Source organism: Lepidochelys olivacea (genome assembly GCF_965140295.1).
Source record: "Lepidochelys olivacea isolate rLepOli2 genome assembly, chromosome: 22".
NCBI classification, from domain to species: Eukaryota; Metazoa; Chordata; order Testudines; family Cheloniidae; genus Lepidochelys; species Lepidochelys olivacea.
The window spans coordinates 16301431-16325368 of record NC_140432.1 but is presented as its reverse complement, the minus strand read 5'-3'; the positions used below and the strand labels follow the sequence as shown (position 1 = coordinate 16325368).

The following is a 23938-nucleotide window of genomic DNA, read 5'->3' as shown; positions in this document are numbered from 1 at the left end:
CTAAAAACAGAACAGAAGGATTTGAAGATTTGAAGGATAAAAATGAATACACATATATAACTGCTTACTAAAATGCACTAATTAATGTAATGAATCCCAGGAAGTTAGCCAGCAACAGTCAGTGGATACCCCTTTCCTAGTGCCAATCAGCAACTATTGCCTAGCATTATCCCCACTGATAACCAGCTGGCAGGTTATCATTTCCTTGGTAGGTAGTGGCCATTTTCTGGCAAAGATTGTTCTCCGGGGCTTGAACTTGCACCACTAAAGTCAATGGCAGACCACCAAATCCTGGTTGGTAGGCACTCTCCCAGACTGCCAGGTATCCAAGACAGGCCCTCTGTCTCTATCAACCCAACCTGTAATATTTATGAACAGACAGAAACAGCTATAGCAACTTACAAATATTTTACTGTTTGCAATGAATATGATGGGTGGCATACAGCTCCAGAGCTGGCTCCCTGAATGTTTATATTGGCAGAGTCAACTCACAGCAACGTCCTGCACTCACTTCTGTTGTTGTTTCACTACCATATAAACACCTTCTGCCAAAGCCTTTGACGCATCTTTGCTTCCTGGTGGCTTCTGCAAACTGGTTTTGCTTCAATCTCATGATTTTTTTTTTTTTAAGTGCACAGGAAAAAAATGAATGTTTCATGAACTCTGTCAGTAGCTACTGACATTTCAGACGCTTCAGAGCTAGCTGTTTGGCTGCAGAACGTAGCGCATGAGTTATTCAGGGTTCCTCTTACAGCCAGAGACTCACCCGTGGAGCAGTGTATGTCCGTATCTACCTCTCTTCCTGACTTGTTTCACTCATGGTGTCACTCTCCCTCCCCTGCCAGATTTCTAATTGGAGAGAAAACAGATGGATCAGTGACCTGAAGGCTAGAAGCTCCTTAGAGGCAACAGATCTTAAAGCAGGTGTGGTTTTCCCAATCATGTGAAATTAATCTGAAGTATTCTGGCTTTAGTGATTACACAATGGCTTCTGTGCTGCTTCTTCCCACTTGTTTTGTACAGTTCTGTATTATAGCCAATATGCCTTTAGATAAAGCTCTTCCAAGCCAGGAAACTGGCATCTGATTGGCACATTGCATCTACTGCAGAGCATGGCGTACACATATAAAAAAGGGGATTTTTTTTTTTTAATTACTGAATCTCACCAGGGGAGTAAGACCAAAGGAAGCCTCTCCCTGGGACACTGGTGCAGACTTGTAATTAGGAATGCTCCTCTGAGAAATCAACAACAGCTGCAGGGAAACCCTTGGCAAGTGCAGACTATTAAATAGCTCTTACCTAAGATACACTGAAAAGAGCAGGCTGGAGCTCTGTTTTAGACCAGAGCCTAACTATATCCACCGGCCAACACTTTGCGGATTATGGTAGGTGGTACTTCCTGCCTGCTCTATAGTCCAGATTCTTCTGTGTTTAGAAGACAGGAACTCAATTAGGCAAAGCTCTTGTGGCAGACAGCAGGACACTGATGCAGACTTTACACTGAAATCTATGGATGGAAAGTGTTGTATGAGAGCGAGGTGGTATTATTACCACCGGTATAGAATGGCAGGCCTTTGCCTTAATGGCATTTACCTTTTTTTTAAAATTCAATTTTGAAAAGGACAAACAAGAGCCAAATAAATAAGCATCACTTGCTGTACACAGTGTTGGGCACCAAAATTACTCAACCAAACCACATATTGAGTCAAATACTCTTCCAAATCCTTATGTAACAGCTTATCTTCAATAAGCTTCCAAGATGTTCTAAAGGTCTGTGTGGAGAATTAAAATATTAAGTAATTATTTGGCCCCCATTACCATAGTTTCTGAGCATCTCATATTCTTTAATGTATTTATCCTCACAACACCCCTGTGAGGTAGGGCAGTGCTATTATCCCCATTGTACAGATGGGGAATGGAGAGACAGAGAAGCTAAGTAACATGCTCAAGGTCAGAGTGTGACAGAGGACGGAACTGAACCCAGGTGTCCCAAGTCCCAGGATACCATCCTAAACACTGGACCATCCTTCCTCTCCTTTAAAATAGACACCAAGTATCCTGCACTCTGCTATTCAACACTCCCAGTTCATCATCAGACCAGTGAGATATGTTCAGGCAAAATCCCAGTTTTAGGAAACAAGCCCCATTTGGGAGCAACTCCAGAATCAGACTGAAAGTAGTGTAAGTGTAGACAATACAAAATGCTGTGGGATCTCTCAGGAACAGGACACATTCAACGTGAGAACATTAAAACAAGCGTGTTAACCTTCCATGACAGGACATCAGAGCATGCAGGAACAGATAGATCACAACTGTCTAATCCCAAACCGGTGCAGCCAGCTCTCTGGATAAACTTGGACAAGAATAGACATAATAGCTCCCAGCAGGCAGCTATGCATTTCAGAATCCAACCCAATGAACATATTCACAGCAGAAGTGTTACTGGCAGGACAAAACAGGTACAAGCATTCTCTAAACAGGTTCTTAGAAGACACACTGCTATTTGTCAAGACCACATTTACTCCTTCCACAGCTACAGAATTTACCTCAAAATCCAGCCCTTGCTGCAAAATTGTGAGCCAAAACCCAAGCTTACACTGAAAAAAGAACGTCTCACGCTCTTAGGGCGTTAGTCTGTATTCGCAAAAAGAAAAGGAATACTTGTGGCACCTTAGAGACTAACAAATTTATTTGAGCATAATAATTCATCCGATGAAGTGAGCTGTAGCTCACAAAAGCTCATGCTCAAATCAATTGGTTAGTCTCTAAGGTGCCACAAGTACTCCTTTTCTTTTTGCTCTTAGGGTGGTGTCCAACACTTTCCAAATGTGAACCAAATGCAAACCAATGCAAGATTATCTGCCTGAGTTTGCAGACAGCCTGAAGCAATAGCTTAGGAGTGAATTGTCCCCCAATTCATTTCAATGGGGTGTTAACCTTACATATTAATGATGCAAATTTCAGCGTCAACATTAATATATTTCACAGATTATCCTCATTTTTGCATCCAGTTAGTGTGCTTATCTCACAAACCCAAGCTTCCTCTCACATCTTCCTAAATGTGTATGACACTGCTATAACGTCCAGCTTCCCCCTGTGAGCTCATAAAGACTAGCCAGGCATTTAAAAAAACCCAAAAAACAAAACCCCCACCACACATTCTGATCATACAGACCATGAAATGTAAGGCCAGCAGAAAATAAATGGCATTTAATATTCAAAAGCAAAGGGAAACCTGCCATGAGTGTATTCATTTTTGTATCCAGTTAAATATGAATCTCCATTTTTACACTTATCTGAAGCCAGAGCTCCAGTCTGCTGCACTGAACAGTGCAGCAACCTTGCCACATGATTTATATCAAGCTTCCTGTGGAGCACACAAAACCTTGATTACTGTAATCCCGACATTCAAAGGACTGCATATAAACAAGCACAACACAGGCATTAGAAAGCTCTAATGATCATCAAGTTAATAGTAAACCCAAAGTCATCAGTACTGCTCTCTCCCGAGTTCAGATTCTGAGTCCACTCCTCCCCACCACATCTTGCTCAAGAGCTTGTCAGCATCCCAAAACAGATACAGCTAGGCTTGCAGTTCTGAATGGTTTAGCATGGTAAAGCTTTGTTGGTAGAAATGAGGTTGTTTGGGAAATGCCTCTCTCTTGGCTTACCAAGGTGGGTGAGGTAATATCTTTTATTGGGACAACATCTGTTGGTGAGACACACAAGCTTTCGAGTCAACAGCTCACACTTGTGTAACAGAACTTGCATCAGGACTGAAACCAGCTTGTTGTCATTATGGTGTAAGTCAGATTTAACTGTGTCAGTTGTCAGATACATAGGAAAGGAGAGTACTTCCTTGGTCACTTTTTGATTCACAGCTTCCTCCCTACAATCCCTCAAATGCCTTTTCGATGTGTGACAAGGGGCTCTTCGGTAGTATTAAAGTACAAAGTTATAGGAATCCATTTCTCAAAGAATAACGCCCATTGGCAGATCCACACAGTTTGTACATTGTCCATCTTGGTTTTGGTCCTTTCTAGGAAAGACTGTGTGTAGTGTTCAAACTCATTTCAGGTGGCTCAAGGCAACTCTGGGCACCTCTCCATGCAGTCAGGAGCCAGACAAGTACAGTACAAAGAAATTGCCAGTCACACACTTATTTCAGTCTCCTTTCCACATTATCTGTGATATCAAACATTATCCTCTCAGGTAGAAAAGAGATTAAATGGGCTAAAATGCTGGAGAGAAGGGGCAAGAAAGATGTCCAGATGCTCACCTTCGTTTCCAATATATAATCCCGATTCTTTGATTAGGGGGCTGTCTTAAATGTTGTATTGTGCCTCAAAAGCTTTAAAAACATACCAGTTGTTAAGTAAGATAGGTTCAGTTCATCTCACAGCCCATGTCTTAGGCTTCACATGGTAACAAAAGTCTCATACTTATGTATCAACAGCTCAAAAAATTAATTGTAATCTTAATGCATTCACTAATCGATAAAGCATGAACTTAATTCAACCACAGAGCTGTCGGCACATCCCTTACAATCATGCTGTTGCTCCAGTCTAAATACTTGTGGGTTATTGAGGATTTGGATACAAACTCCAGCGGAGGGTCACTTGCATAGACGTTTGGCAGGTTCCCTCATACCATCTCCATGGCTTTGGTGCATCTGCACTTCTCCTAGCTGCTTAGAAACTCTATTAAATGTGCTACAAATAAAGAGAAACAGACAGTGATAGGGATATGAAGCTGAGTGTGCAAACACCTCTCCCACCAACTCAGGACTAAAACAAACAGTGAATTTGTTCCCATAAGTGAATGACATTGTCTCACGTCACTCACATGCTCCCAGCTTTCATTATCAGACTGGCTAATTCTGGTTTCATCTTAGTTCATATTTAGTTGTATACCAATATGCCACATTAGCATAACTAGAAAGAGATCTTGGGTCAGATTCTCAGTTACACTACAGCCATGTAAAGGAGCATTAAAACGAGTGCAACTGTAACTTATGTCCACTTTAAGGCTGCTTTATACAGCCATGGTGGTGTAAGTGGGCTTCAGCGTAAATGAGAATCCAGTCTTCAATCTCTGATGGGAGGAACTATCGTTGATCATCTACCAATGACCATGTAACAGATGCCTTCTACACTAAGTTGCAAAAGGTACTCAACCAGGTGCATGCTTACGTCGTCATTCTGGTTATGGGTGATATAAATGACAACTTGGGATACAAGCACTGAATGTGCAAATATGGCACTGAGAGGCAGATGGACAACGGTGAAAAATTTACTTAGCTGTGTAATAAGTATAACCTGTGCACCTGGGGTTCACTTTTCCCTCGTCACAGGAAACACAAACTAACATAGAAGTCAAATGACTGAATTACTGAGGAACAAGTGAAACACATTGCTGCTGGATACACAAAACAACCGCTGATATTGGAAGCAACTACCATCTTGTCACCAAAACAGAATAAAGCTAAAAAGACACGCTAATAAGAAAAGAAATGGAATTTGATGTGAAGAAACTGTCGGATCTGGGAATCAGGAGAGACTTTAAAATCCAGCTCTCCAACAGATTCCAAGAATGGTGAGTAATGAATGTGATAAAGAGCAACAATGGACTCGCTTTAGAGGTGTATGCTGGGAAGCTGCCAGAACTTCTCTTGGACCAAGAGGATCAATCAAGGAAAGAAGAGCAGATACAGCCATTCACGTGGAAATTGACTAAAAAAGTAAGGCTTAAAAAAAAGAGGAAAGGACAGACGACATGACAAAAAACACATGCTGCAATGGGGATCTGTAGAGAAAGAGAAAGAAGTAAAGAAAATTGTATTGGAAAGGTAAGAGAATGGTTTGACAAAAAAAGCGAGAGAAACACCTGTGAGAGGCCACTAAGAAACCATTCCAGCTATGCAAGCAGTGATCATCCTGGTTCCAGAGTCACAATGGTTCACAAGAGCCAAAGATGGAAGATTGTTAACAGTGGAAGCAAAACAAATGGAATGATGGCAAGAACATTTTAATGAAATTCTTAGCCAACCACAGCCAATAACTCCAAATCAATGCACATGTAGAAGAAAGTGAAGAATTAAATATCTCTCTGCTAGAAATTTCAGAAGCAGAAATAGAGGAAGCAATTAAGTAGCTTAAAAATGGCAAAACACCTGGTCAAGAGAAGATCACTGCTGACATGTTTCACATGGGGAGGAAGTGGTACTACATGAATTACATAAACTTTTAAAAATAATTTAGGGTTAGGGAATTCTGCCCAGAGAAGTGGAAGAAAGATATGATCTGTAAATTACCAAAGCAGGAAACCAACAACTGGTGAGGAATAACACTGCTTTAAGTACACAGAAGTGTGTTGTCTAGTGTATGACTGAACAGAATCAAACTGGTCACAGATGAAAAACTGCACGCTAAGCGAGCAGACTTTAGACCAAAACGACCACAAAGGCTTTAGACCATGTCTTTGCTTTGAGATGAATGATTAAGAAACGGCTTGCTTACCAGAGAAGATTAGTCTTAAATTTAATGATATTTCACCAAAGCTTTCACTGCATTCAGAGTCGCTATGGAAGATCTTGTGACAATATGAGCCTCTTAGATAGTATGACGGGCTAAGATGCTGTATATGAAGGTTCAAAATGCAGTGTAAGGACAGGAAGTGGAGAGACGAATTGGTTTGATACCACCACTGGGGTGCGACAGAGATGCATCTTATCACCTGTCCTCTTCTGCATCTGATAGATTACGCAATGTGAAAAGCAAAAAAGGAAGACATAGGAATTATATGGAATAGAGGAAAACTTGCAACATCTCAACTTTCCAGATGACATTGCTCTGCTGAACACAAATGATGAGGCTATGAAAAAGACTACCACCACCAATGTCAAACGTGAGGCTGCCAAAGTAGAATTAAGAATCTGCCAAAAGAAAACAAAAGTCAACATCACTGAAAGAGGAGTCAGCAATGATGATGCATAAGTGATTGATAGTGCAGAATATGGCATCATTAATGAGTCTTTACATCTTGGAAGTACAACTAGTACTGATGCTCTATACCATAAGGAGATGGAAGCAAGAACTGGAAAGGCAAATGAAGCTTTCTGAGGCTGGCAAATATCTGAGGGGGAATAAGGAGATTCCCACAAGAACCAAGAGAAAGCTATGCAATGCCATTGGGATGCCCACATTGTTATATGCTTCTAAAACTTGGCAGATGCTAGAAATTCATAACAGGAAACTTAATGCATTGCATCAGAAATGCCTGAGAAGAATTTTTGGAATTCGCTAGGGGGATGAAGTAACCATCACGGGTGTGTTACAAAGGACTGACCAGCAGACTGTAGCAACAATGATTTGAGAAAGAAGGCTGAAGTGCTTTGGACATGTTGTACAGATGTCAAAAAACTGTATTCCTGCACAAGCTCTTGATTGGATACCACTTGGTGGAAGACAGAAAGGAGATGGACAACAAATGAGATAAGAAAATCATGGAGAAAGATGCCACTGTCATGAAGCCAGACTATAATGGAGCAAGAAACAGGTCATTAGACAGTTGGAGGTGGAAAGATGGGATTGTCTCAGTGTCACAAGGCATGACAGCATCTAATAAATAATAGATGCCATACATACAGATGACTTGAACAGTTTCATTTTAAAGTTAAGGCTGCAGCCCTCTTTCCTTGACCACATAAAATTCTGTCGGATCAAATGGCTACCTGTGGATATTAAATGTTAAGTTTACACTTTAAAGTAAAGTCAAGATCATAAAACTGTGACAACTGAGCCTTCATTAAGTCTAGGTAGGAGGCAGAGGACAAATCCAGAATCAGTAGATATTCTAACTGGGAGAGAGATGTTGGTGGAACAACTTCAACATGAGGACAGCATATGATTGAAGATGTGAGAATAGGGAAACTTTGTACTAATAATCAGTACAGAAAGGGAAAGGAAAGGGAATACAACCAGTACAAAGCCTATTTGGAGGAATTAAGAAATCCGTTAACTAAGGTGTGATTAGAATTAAAAATTCACAGTGTGGGAAAAGGCTGGGAACTCGTAAGGCACCAAATTAAGGCACAGAAGCCACAATTCTTCCAACCCCCTTCAGAAAATGCAGGGAGACAAGCAGCATCCAATATGGTTACATGAAGAGCTTCTCAAAAACAAAGTTTAAAAAAAGCAGACCGACATCAGTCCCTCTCATTTGAGAGGCAAATCCATGTTCTATGCACTACCCTATCCAGACATTACGTCTCCCCTGGCGTTGGGGTAGCTGATGTCCCTGTGGCAATGAGTCAACAGAGCTTTTATTGTAACTGATGATAGCAATATGTTACTTGACACGTCAAAATTACAGTTTTAATCCTCACCTTCTTTAGTAATCTCATCCATGCTGAGATTAGCAACATGTAATCAGTCTGCAGTCAGAGGAGCCATTGTAGCAATCTTCATAGCATCCGGTACAGCTCACGAGCATGAGAGGGGGAAAAAAAATCTACGTCCGTCAGTAACAGGCTATTTACTTTATAATAATGTAACCAGTGTTTAACTTGCCACTGAGGGCAAATAAGCATAACTCTGGATAGCAAAACCATCACAGAAGCCCATCAGATTGCAGCAACTTCTGAGGCCATTTCTCAACGCTTTGCAATGGCCATTTCTCCCCTACACAACACTGAGAAGGTGCTGCTTGTGTCACTGTTTTGCCATTCTCTTGCCTGGAGGATAAGTGAGGCAAAATTATCCGCCATACAACACCAACACAGCTGCTGAGATTTTTGAAATCTTTGGCTATCTGGTTCTTAAAAAAAAAAAAATTAAATGAATGAGATAATTTAAGGGCAGTCTCTGAGACACCCTGCATGGCTAGCGGGACTAAGAAGGAGGGAAAGGCACATGGGCTACACTGCCAGTCCCTAATGAAGTGCCTGACTGGCAACATTACAAACCAGATGGTGAGGGAATCCATGTAACTAAACATGGTTTGAGATGGAAACAAATGACCAACCTGCCACCATTCTCTGGTGCAGTTAGGAGAAAGCAAGGATGGCTGGCTTACAACTTAAAAACATCCATGTGAATGAGGTCAGTTAACAAAAATGAAAGAATTTGGACTGATTTTTAGTTGCAAAGATGTAGAAATATTTTCATGTCTGTAGCTCAGGAAATATTGTAGTTCCAACAGAAAAAAAAGAACCAAGACCAAGAAAGATCATTCTCAGTATTGAACAGGGGTTTGAAGCAAGGCAAGCTAAATACATTCTGTTGTGTTCAACTGTTTAAAACAACATAGCCTTAAAAAAAAAAAGAGCACAGAGGCAATCTGAAACCACTATGCACGGCCACACACTATTTTTGTGTTCACTGTTAAATATGGTGCGTGGGGGACTACTCGTGTTTTTATCTGCTGCATCACCCACATCCAGGTGTTTCCAGTTTCCTTAATATCCATATATTTCGTTTTCCACCCAGGCCGACTCCTTGCTTTGTCCCATCTGATCACTGCACAGCTCATAGATCTCATTGGTCACAAAGCCACTTTCAGGACTAGCTAATGTCACAAAACCGCTCCCTGAAGTATTCACAGCCACGTTGTCGTAATCTCCGGAGAAGTTGTCAGACGTGTGGTCTCCGGAAGGGGTGCGGAAGGAAGAATTCTTAATATCTGGCCTGGTCCCAGCCAGATCTGCCTCCATTTGTTTTTTAATTACATTGTAAATCTCCAGATTGGGACTGTTCCTCCTGTGGGGGGAGATCCAGGCATCTTGCTCCTTTGGACTCGCCTCCATGTGCTCTCGTTTCCTTAAGTGAGGAAGAGGAGATAAGGAATTCCTTGTGTGTTCTTTTTCATAAGCACAGTCTGACATTGCATCTCCCTTAACAAGAAGCCTAATGACAGCATTTTTGGAAAATGGCCATTAATAGCCTAGATTCAGAAACATGTACTTTAATTATTATTTGTAGTTGGACACATGAATGCAACATTACTGGTGTTGTCATGCCATAGCATTTCACTACTGTACTACACTTGTGCGACATACTAATCCTGACTTCAAATTAGGGGAGCAACAGAGAATGAGATCTCTGGGGAATCAGCTTGCAGCCCTCATAAAATGGTATCCTATTCTGGATCCACACCTGTCCGACCAACAGGCAGGAGGACTGCGGCCCACATTAGCCCATCTGGTGCCTATAGGTATTATAGCAGCTGGGTGCTGGCCAGGGTGCTGAAGTGTTTGCACTGTAATTGTTCATCTTCTCATTCCTCCAAACAAACAAACAGAGAACATGTAGGAAGTCTCGAGTGGTCTGACCTGGCAATGAGCCTGAATGCCACGTACTCCTCCTCCAGAGCATTTAAATGATCTCACACTTGTATAACAGCAGCTTCATTCATGTTTACAGAGCCATTTAAGAGCCATGAATAATAGGAGCTATACAAACAAACTATTGCTCCCGCCTCTGTCTCCTTTTCCCACTCCCAACTTTGCTACTTCTATCATGCTGCCCTTACACTTAAAACAATCTCCCAGTTAGTGTTTGGCAAGCACTCTCCTTCTCCTCCTCCCTTCTGCTTTTGCTCCAAAGCCAATATCTTTTCACTGCGTCAGCAGACAGGTATTTGAATCAGGGTCTTTTCCGGTGCAGTGACGCGATTGCGGGTCCAATGTCAGCGTTCCAGCGGCCCCCCTGGCAGTGCTGGTGCAGGTTGTGCCCACACGTGCATCCTGACAACTTCCATCTACCCTGACTGGCCGGGATCATCTCTGGGGCTCAAAAGGAAGTTTGGTTTCCACCGTTCATTCACTCCTTAGCATCTGCTGAAGGCACCAACATGAGTACTAACTACCCTGGTTTTAGTCATGTGAGCTCACCTGTGCATTAGGAACATGGCATTTTACATACGCCAACAAACACTCAGATGGCAACTTTCATTCACTACCAACTTGGCCCTACATTCAAACTAGTGAACTAGATTCCCCTGTTTCTAATCAAACAATTGATTGGCATCAACTCTTCGAGGACAGGGGCCGAGTCAATACAATTACAGTAAAAATTATACTATTAGATACATTAGGCCTCTTGTGTCACCAGTTATTACTTCAATACTAGAGTAGCTGTTGTCATCTCATTCAGGGATGCAGCTGAGAAAACAGTGGGAGTCTTCTTTGGAGTCCTCAACCTAGTTTCTAAAAATGTTTTAATTTAAACACAATCCTAATCATGATTTAAAGGTAAGCTATACTGATGGTAGAGTTAGACTGTCTGCATGTATGGGAAAGTGAGGAGGAGAGCTGGGAAAACAAAAGGTTAAAAGGACAAAACATTAGAAAATTTGACCCAGCACTATTTGGTACTTTTGGAGGGGAGTTCCCAATCTGTCAGATTTATTAAAAGGGAAAAGAAGATTCAATGCAAAACTAACACTTCAAATCAATCACCTTATTTTATGCTATTCCACAATTACTGTATGATTTTGATCACAATTAATAAAATAGCATAACATGGTTTATTAAAAAACTTACTCTACACAATGTCTGTCACTTCAACATGCATATATTGCTCTTTAGAAATGTACTAGACAGGACATATATACTCCAATTCTCTCTAGTGCATTTTATGGGGTTCAGTTGAAAATTCTGAAACTAATTAACCCTGGAGCTAAAGGATTCTTCAGTGTGACGAGATACAAAGGTTCACTCTTTGCACAATCATGCCACTTGCCTCTTTGCAAAAAGCCAAAAACAGAAGATGGCTGTAACGACCATCAGGAGAAGGAGCAGAGGGATGCTGGGAATTAAGATGTAGGCAAGACTCAAAACAGGTTCTGGGGGAGAAAAATATGAAATTCCAACTTTTATCCATTTAAAAATTTATTTTGCATGCACAAATTATTCCTGTGAAAGGTAGTACTGCCAAATAATAATAATAAAAGGTTTTCTTCAGCCCTATTTGTAATGTATTAGCAGCTACCCCACTCTCAGTGCCAATACTTCAAGTACAGAATAATCCTCTAGCTCAGCAGACCAGACCAAACTGTGCTCTTGAGTCTCCTAGTTTGGGGATCTCTATATAGTAACCCTAATTTTCCCCATCCTCCATGGATATAGGAATTCCCCGACTGGATCAAACTAGTGGATACTGGACTAGAAGGACCAATCTCCAATCATGGCCAGTACAATAAATTCCTCAGGATGAGGGTGTGGGATAACCTGCATTTCGGTAGGATTTGTCTGACAAAATATAAGAGAAATGGCAGGGTCTAAACAAAAAAATGTTACTTTCCTAACATTTATTTGACATTTTCTCAATCTATTCATGTGAAAGTAATAATGGAATAAGCTAATGAGATGTGTTGTCTTTTGAAAGGCTTATAAACAACCATCATAAGAATTCTGGAGTGGGAATTATTTAATGGTACATTTAGTGGTACATTTCCTCCTCCCTATCTTCATTTGATTTCTTTCCTCACACAGATAAAGGCATGGGGACTATGCAAGTCCCTTTATCTATGCAAGGAAAGAAGTCAGTGTGGTAACAACAATTTAATATCTTTGACATTTCAAATGTGCATCATTGAAATGCAAGGCTGTTAATTCAAAATAGTGTTTTCACATCTGACTTAGCTGGTACAGCTAAATCACTTGACAGCCAAAACAACCAATTTAGTTTTGTAGTTGTAAAGATTCAGAGCAAAACTATTAAACATTACCTATTGTGGTAAGGCACCTTCTCAGTCTCACAGGCCTCAGCTGTTTTTAGCCTTGGCGAGATGGGCTTGGGGTAAAACAGTCCCCCTTGGCTGCATAGGGGCAGTCCACTCCTTTCTCTCAGCCAGTCTTTTAGGCTTGTTTTTCTCCCCTAGAGGAGGGAATGCAGCCTCCCCTCCTGGTGAGGCTTGCTGTGTTGCTGCTACTCACCTACTGGCAGCTTAACTTCCTCAAGGTCTCATGCAGCCCTTAGTTGGAATCAGCTGATCCTAATTGCGCTCAGGTAACTCCCTCTCAGCTGATCCTAACTGACCTCTGGTAACCCCTTCTCAGCTGAACCAGATTGACCTGTAGTCACCCCTCCTCAGTTGATAGGGTAGAGCACCTTTTACCCTTCTGGGACTGTTTTCTACCCCGCCCTTGCAGCTGTCTGTCCTGAGTTTGCAAAAAGAAAAGGAGTACTTGTGGCACCTTAGAGACGAACCAATTTATTTGAGCATGAGCTTTCGTGAGCTACAGCTCACTTCAACGGATGCATACCGTGGAAACTGCAGCAGACTTTATATACACACAGAGAATATGAAACCATACCTCCTCCCACCCCACTGTCCTGCTGGTAATAGCTTATCTAAAGTGATCATCAGGTTGGGCCATTTCCAGCACAAATCCAGGTTTTCTCACCCTCCACCCTCCCACACAAATTCACTCTCCTGCTGGTGATAGCCCAGCAGGAGAGTGAATTTGTGTGGGGGGGTGGAGGGTGAACCAGCAGGAGAGTGAATTTGTGTGGGGGGGTGGAGGGTGAGAAAACCTGGATTTGTGCTGGAAATGGCCCAACCTGATGATCACTTTAGATAAGCTATTACCAGCAGGACAGTGGGGTGGGAGGAGGTATGGTTTCATATTCTCTGTGTGTATATAAAGTCTGCTGCAGTTTCCACGGCATGCATCCGATGAAGTGAGCTGCAGCTCACGAAAGCTCATGCTCAAATAAATTGGTTAGTCTCTAAGGTGCCACAAGTACTCCTTTTCTTTTTGCGAATACAGACTAACACGGCTGTTACTCTGAAACCTGTCCTGAGTTTATCACACTATATTTAAGTTTCTAAATTCATATACAGACACCAAGAACAGGATTTATCTACACAGCAAGAGCTGTGCCTACCAGATCAGGCTTGAATACAGCTATTGCAAGTAACAATAGCAGTGAACACAGCGCAGCATGGGCTTCAGTGCCAAGTATGTACCCAGGGTCCATGAGGGGCTTGTATTACCTCTGTTGAAACTCACTCAGTACTGTCTGCACTGCTACTGTTATCCACGCTAGTTGGATTCGAGCCAGCTCAAGCAGGCTAGTTTGTGTATGCTTTTGCTGTATAGGCATACCATAAGAGGCTCAATATTCAGAGGTGCTGAGCACCTGCACCCACACTGAGGCCAGCAGAAGCAGCAGGTGTGCATAGCTGCAGAGGGTAACGGCTAGTTGTTGTAAGTGCTGTGTACCTTTGGTTTCTTTAAGGGTTTCATTGGCATCTTCCTTAATGCATTCTTCTGGGAACATTGGCTTCAAGGACCCTGTTACAACATCTGGGGGGGAAAGTGATTTGTTAATATTGCAGATACTGGTTAAACATTGAATAAACTCCGGAGAGTAATTAAAAATGAGACAAAGATAAGGGATTTAGGACATTGCCAGATACACATTGTGTTTTGATCTCATTCTCTTTTGCTCAGAGCTCTGTAGCATGGTGGTGGCCTCCAGATTGGGCAGCAACACCATGTCAGACCTGGTTGCTGGACCTTGGGTTTGAGATAAATAGAAGGGAATGCTAACTGAGGGGCAACTTCTTTGGTCAATTTTAATTACTGCAGGTAAATGTAAAGATCCTCTGGGAATATTTTTACCAAAAATTACCATGTCAGCAAATCAAACATTTTTCTGTAACTCACCCACTTGGGAGTTCTCTTCTGAGGCAGCAGTTGGTTTTTCTAAAAAGGAAGAAGCACATACTAAATTTCCTTATGCATTTGACTTGGGTAACCATGTCAAATAAATATAGTGAAAGAAGCTGGTGCTGGCCCTCACAACAGCATCCTCCCTCTCCCCTTTAGTACCCATTTCAGATTTTGAACTTTTTAAAAAGACCTTTAAAAAAGGAGAGCTTCCAAGCCAGTTGATTCATACATTTCACAAAGTACCTAGTCAGGGACATTCAGTACAGCAGCCCAGATCCTCTAAGGTATCAGGTTCCTAACTTCCATTGTTTTCAGTGGAAATTAGGAGCCTAAATACCTTTGAGGATCTGGGAAGTGTCCCGTCTGTCCACAGGACTCTTATCCATTTAAATGCATGTCTGCTTTCTACCAATTGTTCCCAAGCACAGATGATGCATGGTTTGCCTCTAACCAGCCAGACGTGTGACACCTGACCAGTAATACACCCCCCCCTGTGGATTAGAGTACAATCATTTTTACGTGATACAGAGTAACTCATTACCAAGAGAATATTTGCAAATGAAGTTATTTTTCATGTTGCATCTGTCATCATTCCACTGAAACATATAGGAACCCCCGACACCTGCCGGGGCAGAGGGCTGGTGGTACATCACAACACAGATCTCACTCCCGCAGGAAGGCTCATCTGTATACCAATTCCTAGAAAAATAAACACATCAGGCAATGCATTTCCCCTGATATTGCAGAAGCTCAGACTTGAAATATTGCACAGGATTCCAGACGTCAGTGATAGCAGAACTAATGCTGAACATGATTCAACTTGTACCCTCTCTCAGCTGGACGCACAAAGTGCTCCCACTAATTCAGTTATCAGGAGTTTATTTTCACATTTTTGTCTTTTAGATTTTCACAAGATGGGGGCTCATGGAGAAACTCTTGACAATAAATGTAAGTAGTAAAAAAAAAAAAAGGGTCTGAATCCCATTTAGAACAAAATGAAAAGAAGTTTGATCTCAGCCCAGTTTCTAAGTCTTTTGTGCACATTACAAACAGCATTTCCTATTCGAAAGACTCACAGGACTGGAAGATAAGGGATTTCATATCGGGGCTGTCAAAGGAGTTTAAGGAAGTTAGGTACCCAATTCCCACTGGATTTCAATGAGGGTTGAGCACTTCACCCCCTTCATCTCTTCATGAACTCTGACTTACTTTACATATTTTCAGGGTGAAAATGACCTATGTTCTCTGGTCTCAAACTCCATTGCCTACAATCATTTATCCATTTTATAAGATAATGAAAGATGCTTAAAGGAAATCTGCTTTGCTCTTGGAAGAAGTGTACTAAAAAAAAAAAGGAGCTATCTTACAGGTGATGTTTTTTCCAGTAATAGCAAAACACTACCACTGGAAAATGCACGGACCTTTCTAAGAAGAATATAGGAAATATTCCCTTACTATTTAGCACTCTGTCATATATCAATTACTGTACAGACATTTTAGGACTCAGACGATTATTAATTTTAAGCTTACAAGGCCTGATTTCTAAGAGAGCTAGCACCCAACCACTCCCAATTAGGTCTGAGTCTAGAAATCTGGCCCTTAGAATATAAATAATTCTAGCTATACCAGAATATTTCAAAAGGAAAACTATCAGATAAATGTCCAACCAATCTTGTGATCATTACAAGACATTCTTTCTACATACATTTATACTGCATGCTATTTTGCTCTTTGAATTGTGAGTCTCTTTACAAAGAAAACAGCTCAGATCCAATAAAAATAGTAAATTTACGTGGGATGTATTTTTTTCCCTTTTTTAGTATTATTCATGAGCAATTTTGGCCAGATCCTGTGGTACTAATTGGCATGCTTCCCTCAATGGAAGTCAACTGAGCTATGCCCATTTGTAACAGCAAGGAATTTGGCCCTATACCTCCATAACCAACATTCTCAGTATTTGGACCACAGGGAAAAATATTACAATATTGGACTAAAGTGTCCTAGCAAACAGCACTAAAAGCAGATGCATCTCATCCAGCCTTACTTATGGCTGAGCATCTTATTAGTGTTCCACGACCCTAACTGTCCTTAGAACATAAAGAGATAACCATTTCTTGGAGATTTGTTATAGGTTCTTATCTAAGCTACCTATCTGCAGAGAGTCACAAAGAGCGTGATCTCAAATCCTGATTTTGCTTTCCCTTCCCTAAGTGTTGAGGACGCATGCCAAACTGAGAGATCCAGAAATGAGGTTCAGACTACACTTTTAAATTGTGCCATTGTGATGTGGGGGGAGCAAAACCCTCAAACAATGGGGCAGAGGTCACCAGCTCATCTTGGATAATTCCGGAGGAAGGAAATGTCACATTAAGCAAGTTTTCCATTACTCCAGAAGACACTTTCCGACTTCATGAGCAACCAATATTTTTCCCAGCACGTCCGTAACAGGTAGAATAAATAAGCACATCAGATAACCTACTCCTCAAAGTATTTAATATACTACATTTCAAAGTGCATTTTCCTAATGCTAAGTGCTGATACATATTTTTATTTTGGGGGTCTAAATTCAGATCAGAAGATGGCACAGAATTTTCCCTTTTAGTAGCTCCCCCAAACACTGCCCAGACCTTATGACCTATATGTTGTCTCTTGGCCAGTAGTTCCTCACAGAAAGAAAAGGAGTACTTGTGGCACCTTAGAGACTAACCAATTTATTTGAGCATAAGCTTTCGTGATTAGTTTTGGTTAGTCTCTAAGGTGCCACAAGTCCTCCTTTTCTTTTTGCGAATACAGACTAACACGGCTGCTACTCTGAAATCTAGTTCCTCACAAGCATTTGCATGTAATGGTTGATTTTCCTGCCATCTGGCTTCAGCGTTACCTAAATTGTGAGTATCTTTCTCCATTATTCACCTCACTTCTTCCATCGCAAAGGAGTTATACAATGCACTCCTCTCTGCTTGCTGGAAAAGATCGACATCTGCTTTTCCTCCACTCTGTAAACAAACTCATCATAAGAAGTAGGGAAGGAAGAGCAGTACCTATTTCTTACTGTGGCTTCCAAAGCATAGCTCTTACCAAAACAGATTATTTCAGTGCATAACTCTTAGTAAGAAGAGCTCAAATTAAGACATTGCCATATATATTTAAGTGTTGTCATAAAATATTTAATTACACTTGGGCTATTTAATGAAATAGATGGGTTCAATCACAGTAAATGTTGCAAAATGTGCAGGATAATTAGTGAATGGCATCTGCGCTTTGATTTTTTTTTAATAACTTTAATTAAACGTTCAATAGGAACTGCACCCTTGGCAAAACTGGAACCAGCAAATTCACTGTAGCGTTGGCATCTTGATGCGAAGACTTTCATTAATTGGTCAGCATTTGGAGTATATGTTACTCTATTTCAACCTCAGGCAAACACAAACTCCATAAGGATGAGTTCTCATTTAAGATTATTTGCTGTTCACCTAGAAAACTGTGACTTAAGATCAGAATCAAAAGAGGACTAAGCAAGACTTGCGGCTACACACATTTTTGGTTCAATTATGTTTGGAAGATGTTAATGTATCAAAACCATCTCCTGCAAAACTCACACTACTTGGAAGTCTCCTCTCCACTATCTTATAAGGAAATAATTACAGTGAGCATTATGGTTCCACTTGCCATGAGACAAGAGATCTATCAGGTAGTGCAAAGATTCTCACTACCTCTGTTTAAGATAAACTCAATGCAATTCTCAAGTTCTACCCTACCTCAAAAGGATAAGAGTTATTCCTGCTGCAGTCAACGAGAATAACTCCTATCATTAAGGAGGAAAAAAGGAGTCCTGAAGTTTAGGGAATTTCATTTCAAAACATCAGTTTACCCTGTATTATATACACTTTAGCCAGGACTTTAAGTCAATAGTTTTCTAACATTTTGATCTTCAGGTACCTACCGAAATGTGGATGTACTGCCATCAGACCATGAGTACAGGCCCTGACATTCTGTGCTATTATCCATGTTTTCCTCTTTTCTTCTTAGTCCTATCCAAAAATCTCCATCTGAAGCCAAGAGACTCTCAATCAATTTTTCAATCAGTCTCTGTTCTGATTCTGATTCAATACTGACTAAATGCCCACCATCTCTTCTGCATGCCTGCTGCGCTTCTTCAAAGCTGATCCTGCGCAAAGCATCATGAAAGTAAATGATTTTGTAGCACGGTCGCTGAGTTCCACCCCGGCAAACTGTCTGCCCTGCAGAAATAGAAATAAGCCCATTACAGAGACTGCATGCATGAGCTGCTGATGATTAGTACAAAGAGTAATCAAATACCATTAATACTTGTTGAATTTTGCATTGTGTGGCAGTTTACATAAACAACTCCAAATAGGTAAAAGAAATAAATACTAACTTTTATATGACTGAGGAATTATTGAGCACTGTCAACCTTTTCTTATTGCATACACTAGTTCAGACTGACCTCTGCAGCACTGTTTTCTCAGTTCCTGGGACCAACAGCCCCACCAAGAGTTCTCTGCAATAAAGAAACCTCAACAATTCCTTGCAGAGGGGGAGAAGATTCCCACACTAGAATGTTGTGCCAGAGAACCAACAGATATGTCCAACATTGTAAGAGAGAGAGATGCTGCACTAGGATTCAAGCATGCTCTTTTGTAATAATTTAACTGGCTAGAAACTCACTCATATCCAGAGATGTGCTTACAGCTCCAGAAATAAAAATTATTTACCACTTGGGAGGTGCATAATAGTTTCATGGAACTCACTGCAGTTAGTCAGGATATGCTTTCCAGAGCATAATGTTCCAGACTTCTAAAGAAGTAAACAATGACTGTTTTCAGTCATGAGCCAAGCTCTCTCCTAACCGCCTGGCTTATTTTGACCATAAAACAAAGAAAGTGAAGATCAAACAGAATAGACACACTTACTATAAAAAATACAGACTGGAATGTTTTATAACCTAACATTCCCAATATTTAAATTGTTGAAACAAATAGCTTTGAAAATAAATATTTATCATGTAAGAACTAATATGCAACATACATTTAGTTTAGCAACTTGTGAATCTACAGTAGAAAAACAACATTTAGCAGCTATTATGTATTCATAAATAAGCATGATTTAAGGACAGAATGTTACAAACTTCTGCATAGTAAATCAATGCTACTAAAAAAAGTGAGAGTGGTGTATGCTTGCCCTTTTGTGTTTCTACACCTTTTTTCAAGGCCACCGATGCAACAGGAATTTAAATCTATTCTGTTTTGGAGATTTAAATCCACTCACTTGCATATTTGGAATTACAGTGACTGCTAAAATTTGTCAAAGAAATTAAAACAAGGGATGCGGTAAAAGCAACACTTAAAATGTATCTTTAGGTAAACCCTGTATTTTCTGTTAATAGTTTTACAGACAGGCAGCGCTGGTGAAAAAGAGGCGATACTCTACCAGCCCTGAGGACCAGGGTCCGTTGCTGTGGAGTGTGGTAAACACAAAGAGGATCTGCAGAAGCTGCAGAGGGAGAGCTTCAGTTACGAACTACAAGGTTCCTTTTTGATATTCCAAGCAAGTATTTTTACGAACCGGCAGAACATCTGTGACTTATCAACAAAACTTGCCTTTTCTTTTAGCTAAGGAAAAATGTAATGTATTTGCTCACTTCCCAGGCGCCACTGCAGGCTGTCCAAACAGTGATATCACTGTAGGGTATGTTATTGATTAGGCAACAGAGAACAATTGTATGCATAATTCTAGCCAATGGAGAATGAAACTCCATTTTCCTGTCGTTCCCCCCCCCCCCCAAAAAAAAACAAAAAAACTTACTTATAAAGGTGATAAAAATTCCCCACCTTTTCACAACACACAAAGGTTCTGGTCCAAAGCCTACTGACTTCAATAGGCACAGGGCCAAAGCATTCAGGTAATGGGGCTACCACTGGTCCAGACTCCACTCCACAGCTGTGTTCTGTCCCCATTTCCAGGCCAGTATACGGGAGGAGATCACACATCTCACAGCTTGCGTACACTGAGCTCACTACACATATCAGGGATTCCTGCAGCATTTCCTTCATTTCCCCTCACAAGCTCCCTGTGTGCCACCCTCTTTTTCAGGGACTCTCTGCAAGACCCCCACTCTCCTCCTAGCCAGAGACTGTATGCACCCCCATTCCCACTTCCTCGATGCCTTCCATTCCCCCCACCCCATGGGGTTCCATCAATTCCCCACCCCAGAGGTTCTGTGTATCCAGGGTCCCCCATTCTCCCCTCATAGGAGGTGCTGTGTACACCCCTCCATTCCCTCTTCCCCCCAAACCAAGGTCTCCCAATCTCCCCCCACCCAGGATCATGTGTGACCCCTCATCCCTCCATCCAGTGTTCCAGGGTCTCCCATTCTCCCCCCATGCCAGACACTGTCTGCAATTCCTCATTCCCCACCACCAATTATTCTCTCTCTGAAAGAAGTCATTCAGGCTGTCACCATATTAAGCTGTTGGGAGGATGGGCAGAGATGAGATGGAGTATTGTTATGCTGCACAGCGATAATTAGTGCCATCAACCAGTTCTTAGATTTATAGATAATTGCAGTGGTGCTTGCGGCTGTGCGGAGTAGCTGGCCAGGGCTTTATGTACCCTGATTTTCCCCCTTTTGGCTTTCAGATTTTCTCCAAAACAATAGGATTCTGACCACTGATGCCTAGAATATTTCCCGAAATTTTGAAATTGAGCAGATGTGGAGTTCAAAAGTTTTCCCATTGCGGAGAGGCAGACAGACAGACAGAGAAACACTGTGGAGCTGAGCGTAAGGCCTTTGGAAGCGCAACGAAGTATTACTTATTAACTCCCCAAAATAATGACTCCCCCACTTAAAGAGGTATGTAAAACAATGAATGGTACAGAGAAAGTAAATCAACTGTACCTATTTACCAACTCATAATACAAGAACAAAGTTATTACACTTAAGTGCAACAAATTTAATACTGATGAAAGGAAATACTTTTTCCCCACACAACTCATAACTGATCTCTGGAACTCACTGCCACAAGATATTATTGAAACCAAGAGTGTAGCAGGATTAAAAAAGGATTAAGTATTTATATGCATATTGACTACTCTTTCATTACATGGATAAACAAATATTTTATATGGGATACCAACTTTGATGTTTTGGGTCATATGTACTACTTATAGGGGATAGGCAGAAACTTCTGCATGGACAGGTCATTCTATACCCATACACTGTGGGGTTTCTTTCACTTTCTCTGAAACATCTGCTCTGATCTAGTATGGCAATTTCTGTACACGTATAATGCAATATAGACATGTATCAATAAAGACCAAAAATTTACTAGTCCCCATCCCGTTGCACAAAAATAGACAGGGTAGAGCCCAAAAAGGGAAAAGATGACATGCTATTTTCATTGCTTACACATTCTGGAAAGTCTGAAAATTATACACCTTCCGGTCATAGAAAATTAGGACTGGAAGGGACTTTGAGAAGTCATCTAGTCCAGTTCCCTGCACTCATGGCAGGACTAAGTATTATCTGTCCTTATGTTCTATCCCAAAAAAAGGATTTTGCAAGATGGAAATGAGAAAATCCACTGTCTTCTGAAAATTCATCTGGGGATGACAAATATAACCGGGGAATCACCCGCAAGAGTGAGTCTGCGGCATTTAAAACCCCCCGGGGATAGAGGGGGATACCCAGGAGACTGGAGGAGGAAACAGCCTAATAACTGACACCTAACACTGCCCGGGGTGGGAATCACTGTCGGGTCTAGTCCCAGACCCAGGCTGGCTGTACCTCCGGAGCAGAGAACCTTGCAGGGACCACACCGCGCTCTGGACGCTCGTTGTAAAGTCGCGGCAGGCAGAGCTGGCATTTCCCTTCCCACTTGGCTGAAAACTGGGAAATCGCTGGCTCTAGCTGGGGCTGCGCTCCCCCGCCCCAGCCCCGAGGGCACAGAGCCCTGGACCGCTCAGCCCCAGATCTGCAAGCAGGGCGACGGACAACGCTCGGGTCGCAGCCCTGCTGCCGCCGGTGGGAAGCGAGTCCCGGCCACGCTCAGCGCCCTAGACTCGACACAGGCTAACTTTCCGCGGAACAATCCCCAGGGCCGGGGCTCCCTGCGCCCCTCCCCACTCCCCCCCTGAATTGCTCCCCCGGGGCTCCCCCCTGTATCCCTCCCGCGGGGCTCCCCCCGCCCGAACCCCGCCCCTGGGGCCCCCCCCCGTATCTCTCCCGCGGGGCTCCCCCCGCCCGAACCCCGCCCCTGGGGCCCCCCCCTGTATCTCTCCCGCGGGGCTCCCCCCTGTATCTCTCCCCAGGGCTCCCCCCGCCCGAACCCCGCCCCTGGGGCCCCCCCCTGTATCTCTCCCGCGGGGCTCCCCCCGCCCGAACCCCGCCCCTGGGGCCCCCCCCTGTATCTCTCCCGCGGGGCTCCCCCCTGTATCTCTCCCCAGGGCTCCCCCCGCCCGAACCCCGCCCCTGGGGCTCCCCCCTGTATCCCTCCCCAGGGCTCCCCCCGCCCGAACCCCGCCCCTGGGGCCCCCCCCTGTATCTCTCCCCAGGGCTCCCCCCGCCCGAACCCCGCCCCTGGGGCCCCCCCCCTGTATCTCTCCCGCGGGGCTCCCCCCTGTATCCCTCCCCAGGGCTCCCCCCGCCCGAACCCCGCCCCTGGGGCTCCCCCCTGTATCCCTCCCCAGGGCTCCCCCCGCCCGAACCCCGCCCCTGGGGCCCCCCCCGTATCTCTCCCGCGGGGCTCCCCCCTGTATCCCTCCCCAGGGCTCCCCCCGCCCGAACCCCGCCCCTGGGGCCCCCCCCACTCACCGCTCAGCAGCCGGGACGCCCCCGCGCAGCCCAGCACCGCGGCGCACACGGCCGCGGCCGCCAGCGCCTGCCCCAGCCCCAGCCCCATGGCCGCGGGCGCCGCGCTCCCGGAGCCGCATCTCCCGCCGGAGCCGAGCGGGGCTAGAGGGCGGGAGCGGGGCGGGAGCGGGGCGGAGCCGGCCCCGCCTCCCCGGCCACGGACCGGCCAAGGGGGGAGGGCCAGGCCCCCCGAGCACAAGCAGGCAGGGCTAGCTCGGCTTCGCTGTGCACCCCCCCATACACCCCCCAACCTCCTCTACACAGCACGCCCCTTCCCCCCCCAACACACTGTACACCCCGCCCCCAGACACCCCATAACCTCCCCCCGCCCCAACACACTGTACACCCCGCCCCCGGACACCCCATAACCTCCCCCCGCCCCA

At 43.3% G+C, this 23938-nt stretch overlaps 1 protein-coding gene across 3 annotated transcripts; it reads right to left on the bottom strand.

Moving 5' to 3' along the window:
• Positions 1–1823: 1823 nt before the first annotated feature.
• On the bottom strand, positions 1824–23649 carry LAYN (layilin). 3 transcript variants are annotated; one of them, XM_084611669.1, is made up of 9 exons: positions 23517–23649; positions 18627–18924; positions 15225–15382; positions 14678–14716; positions 14231–14314; positions 11742–11844; positions 9728–9818; positions 8387–8511; positions 1824–4712 (listed from the first exon to the last, which is right to left on the bottom strand). In XM_084611669.1, exons 1-8 carry the CDS (start codon positions 23602–23604, stop codon positions 8416–8418), a joined length of 957 nt encoding a protein of 318 aa, XP_084467795.1. In that variant the 5' UTR covers positions 23605–23649; the 3' UTR covers positions 1824–4712; positions 8387–8415. The 3 variants fall into 3 exon arrangements, with proteins under 3 accessions (XP_084467795.1, XP_084467794.1, XP_084467793.1); XM_084611668.1 differs by having other exon boundaries at positions 8387–9818; positions 18627–18732; positions 18811–18924; XM_084611667.1 differs by having other exon boundaries at positions 8387–9818.
• Positions 23650–23938: the final 289 nt, after the last annotated feature.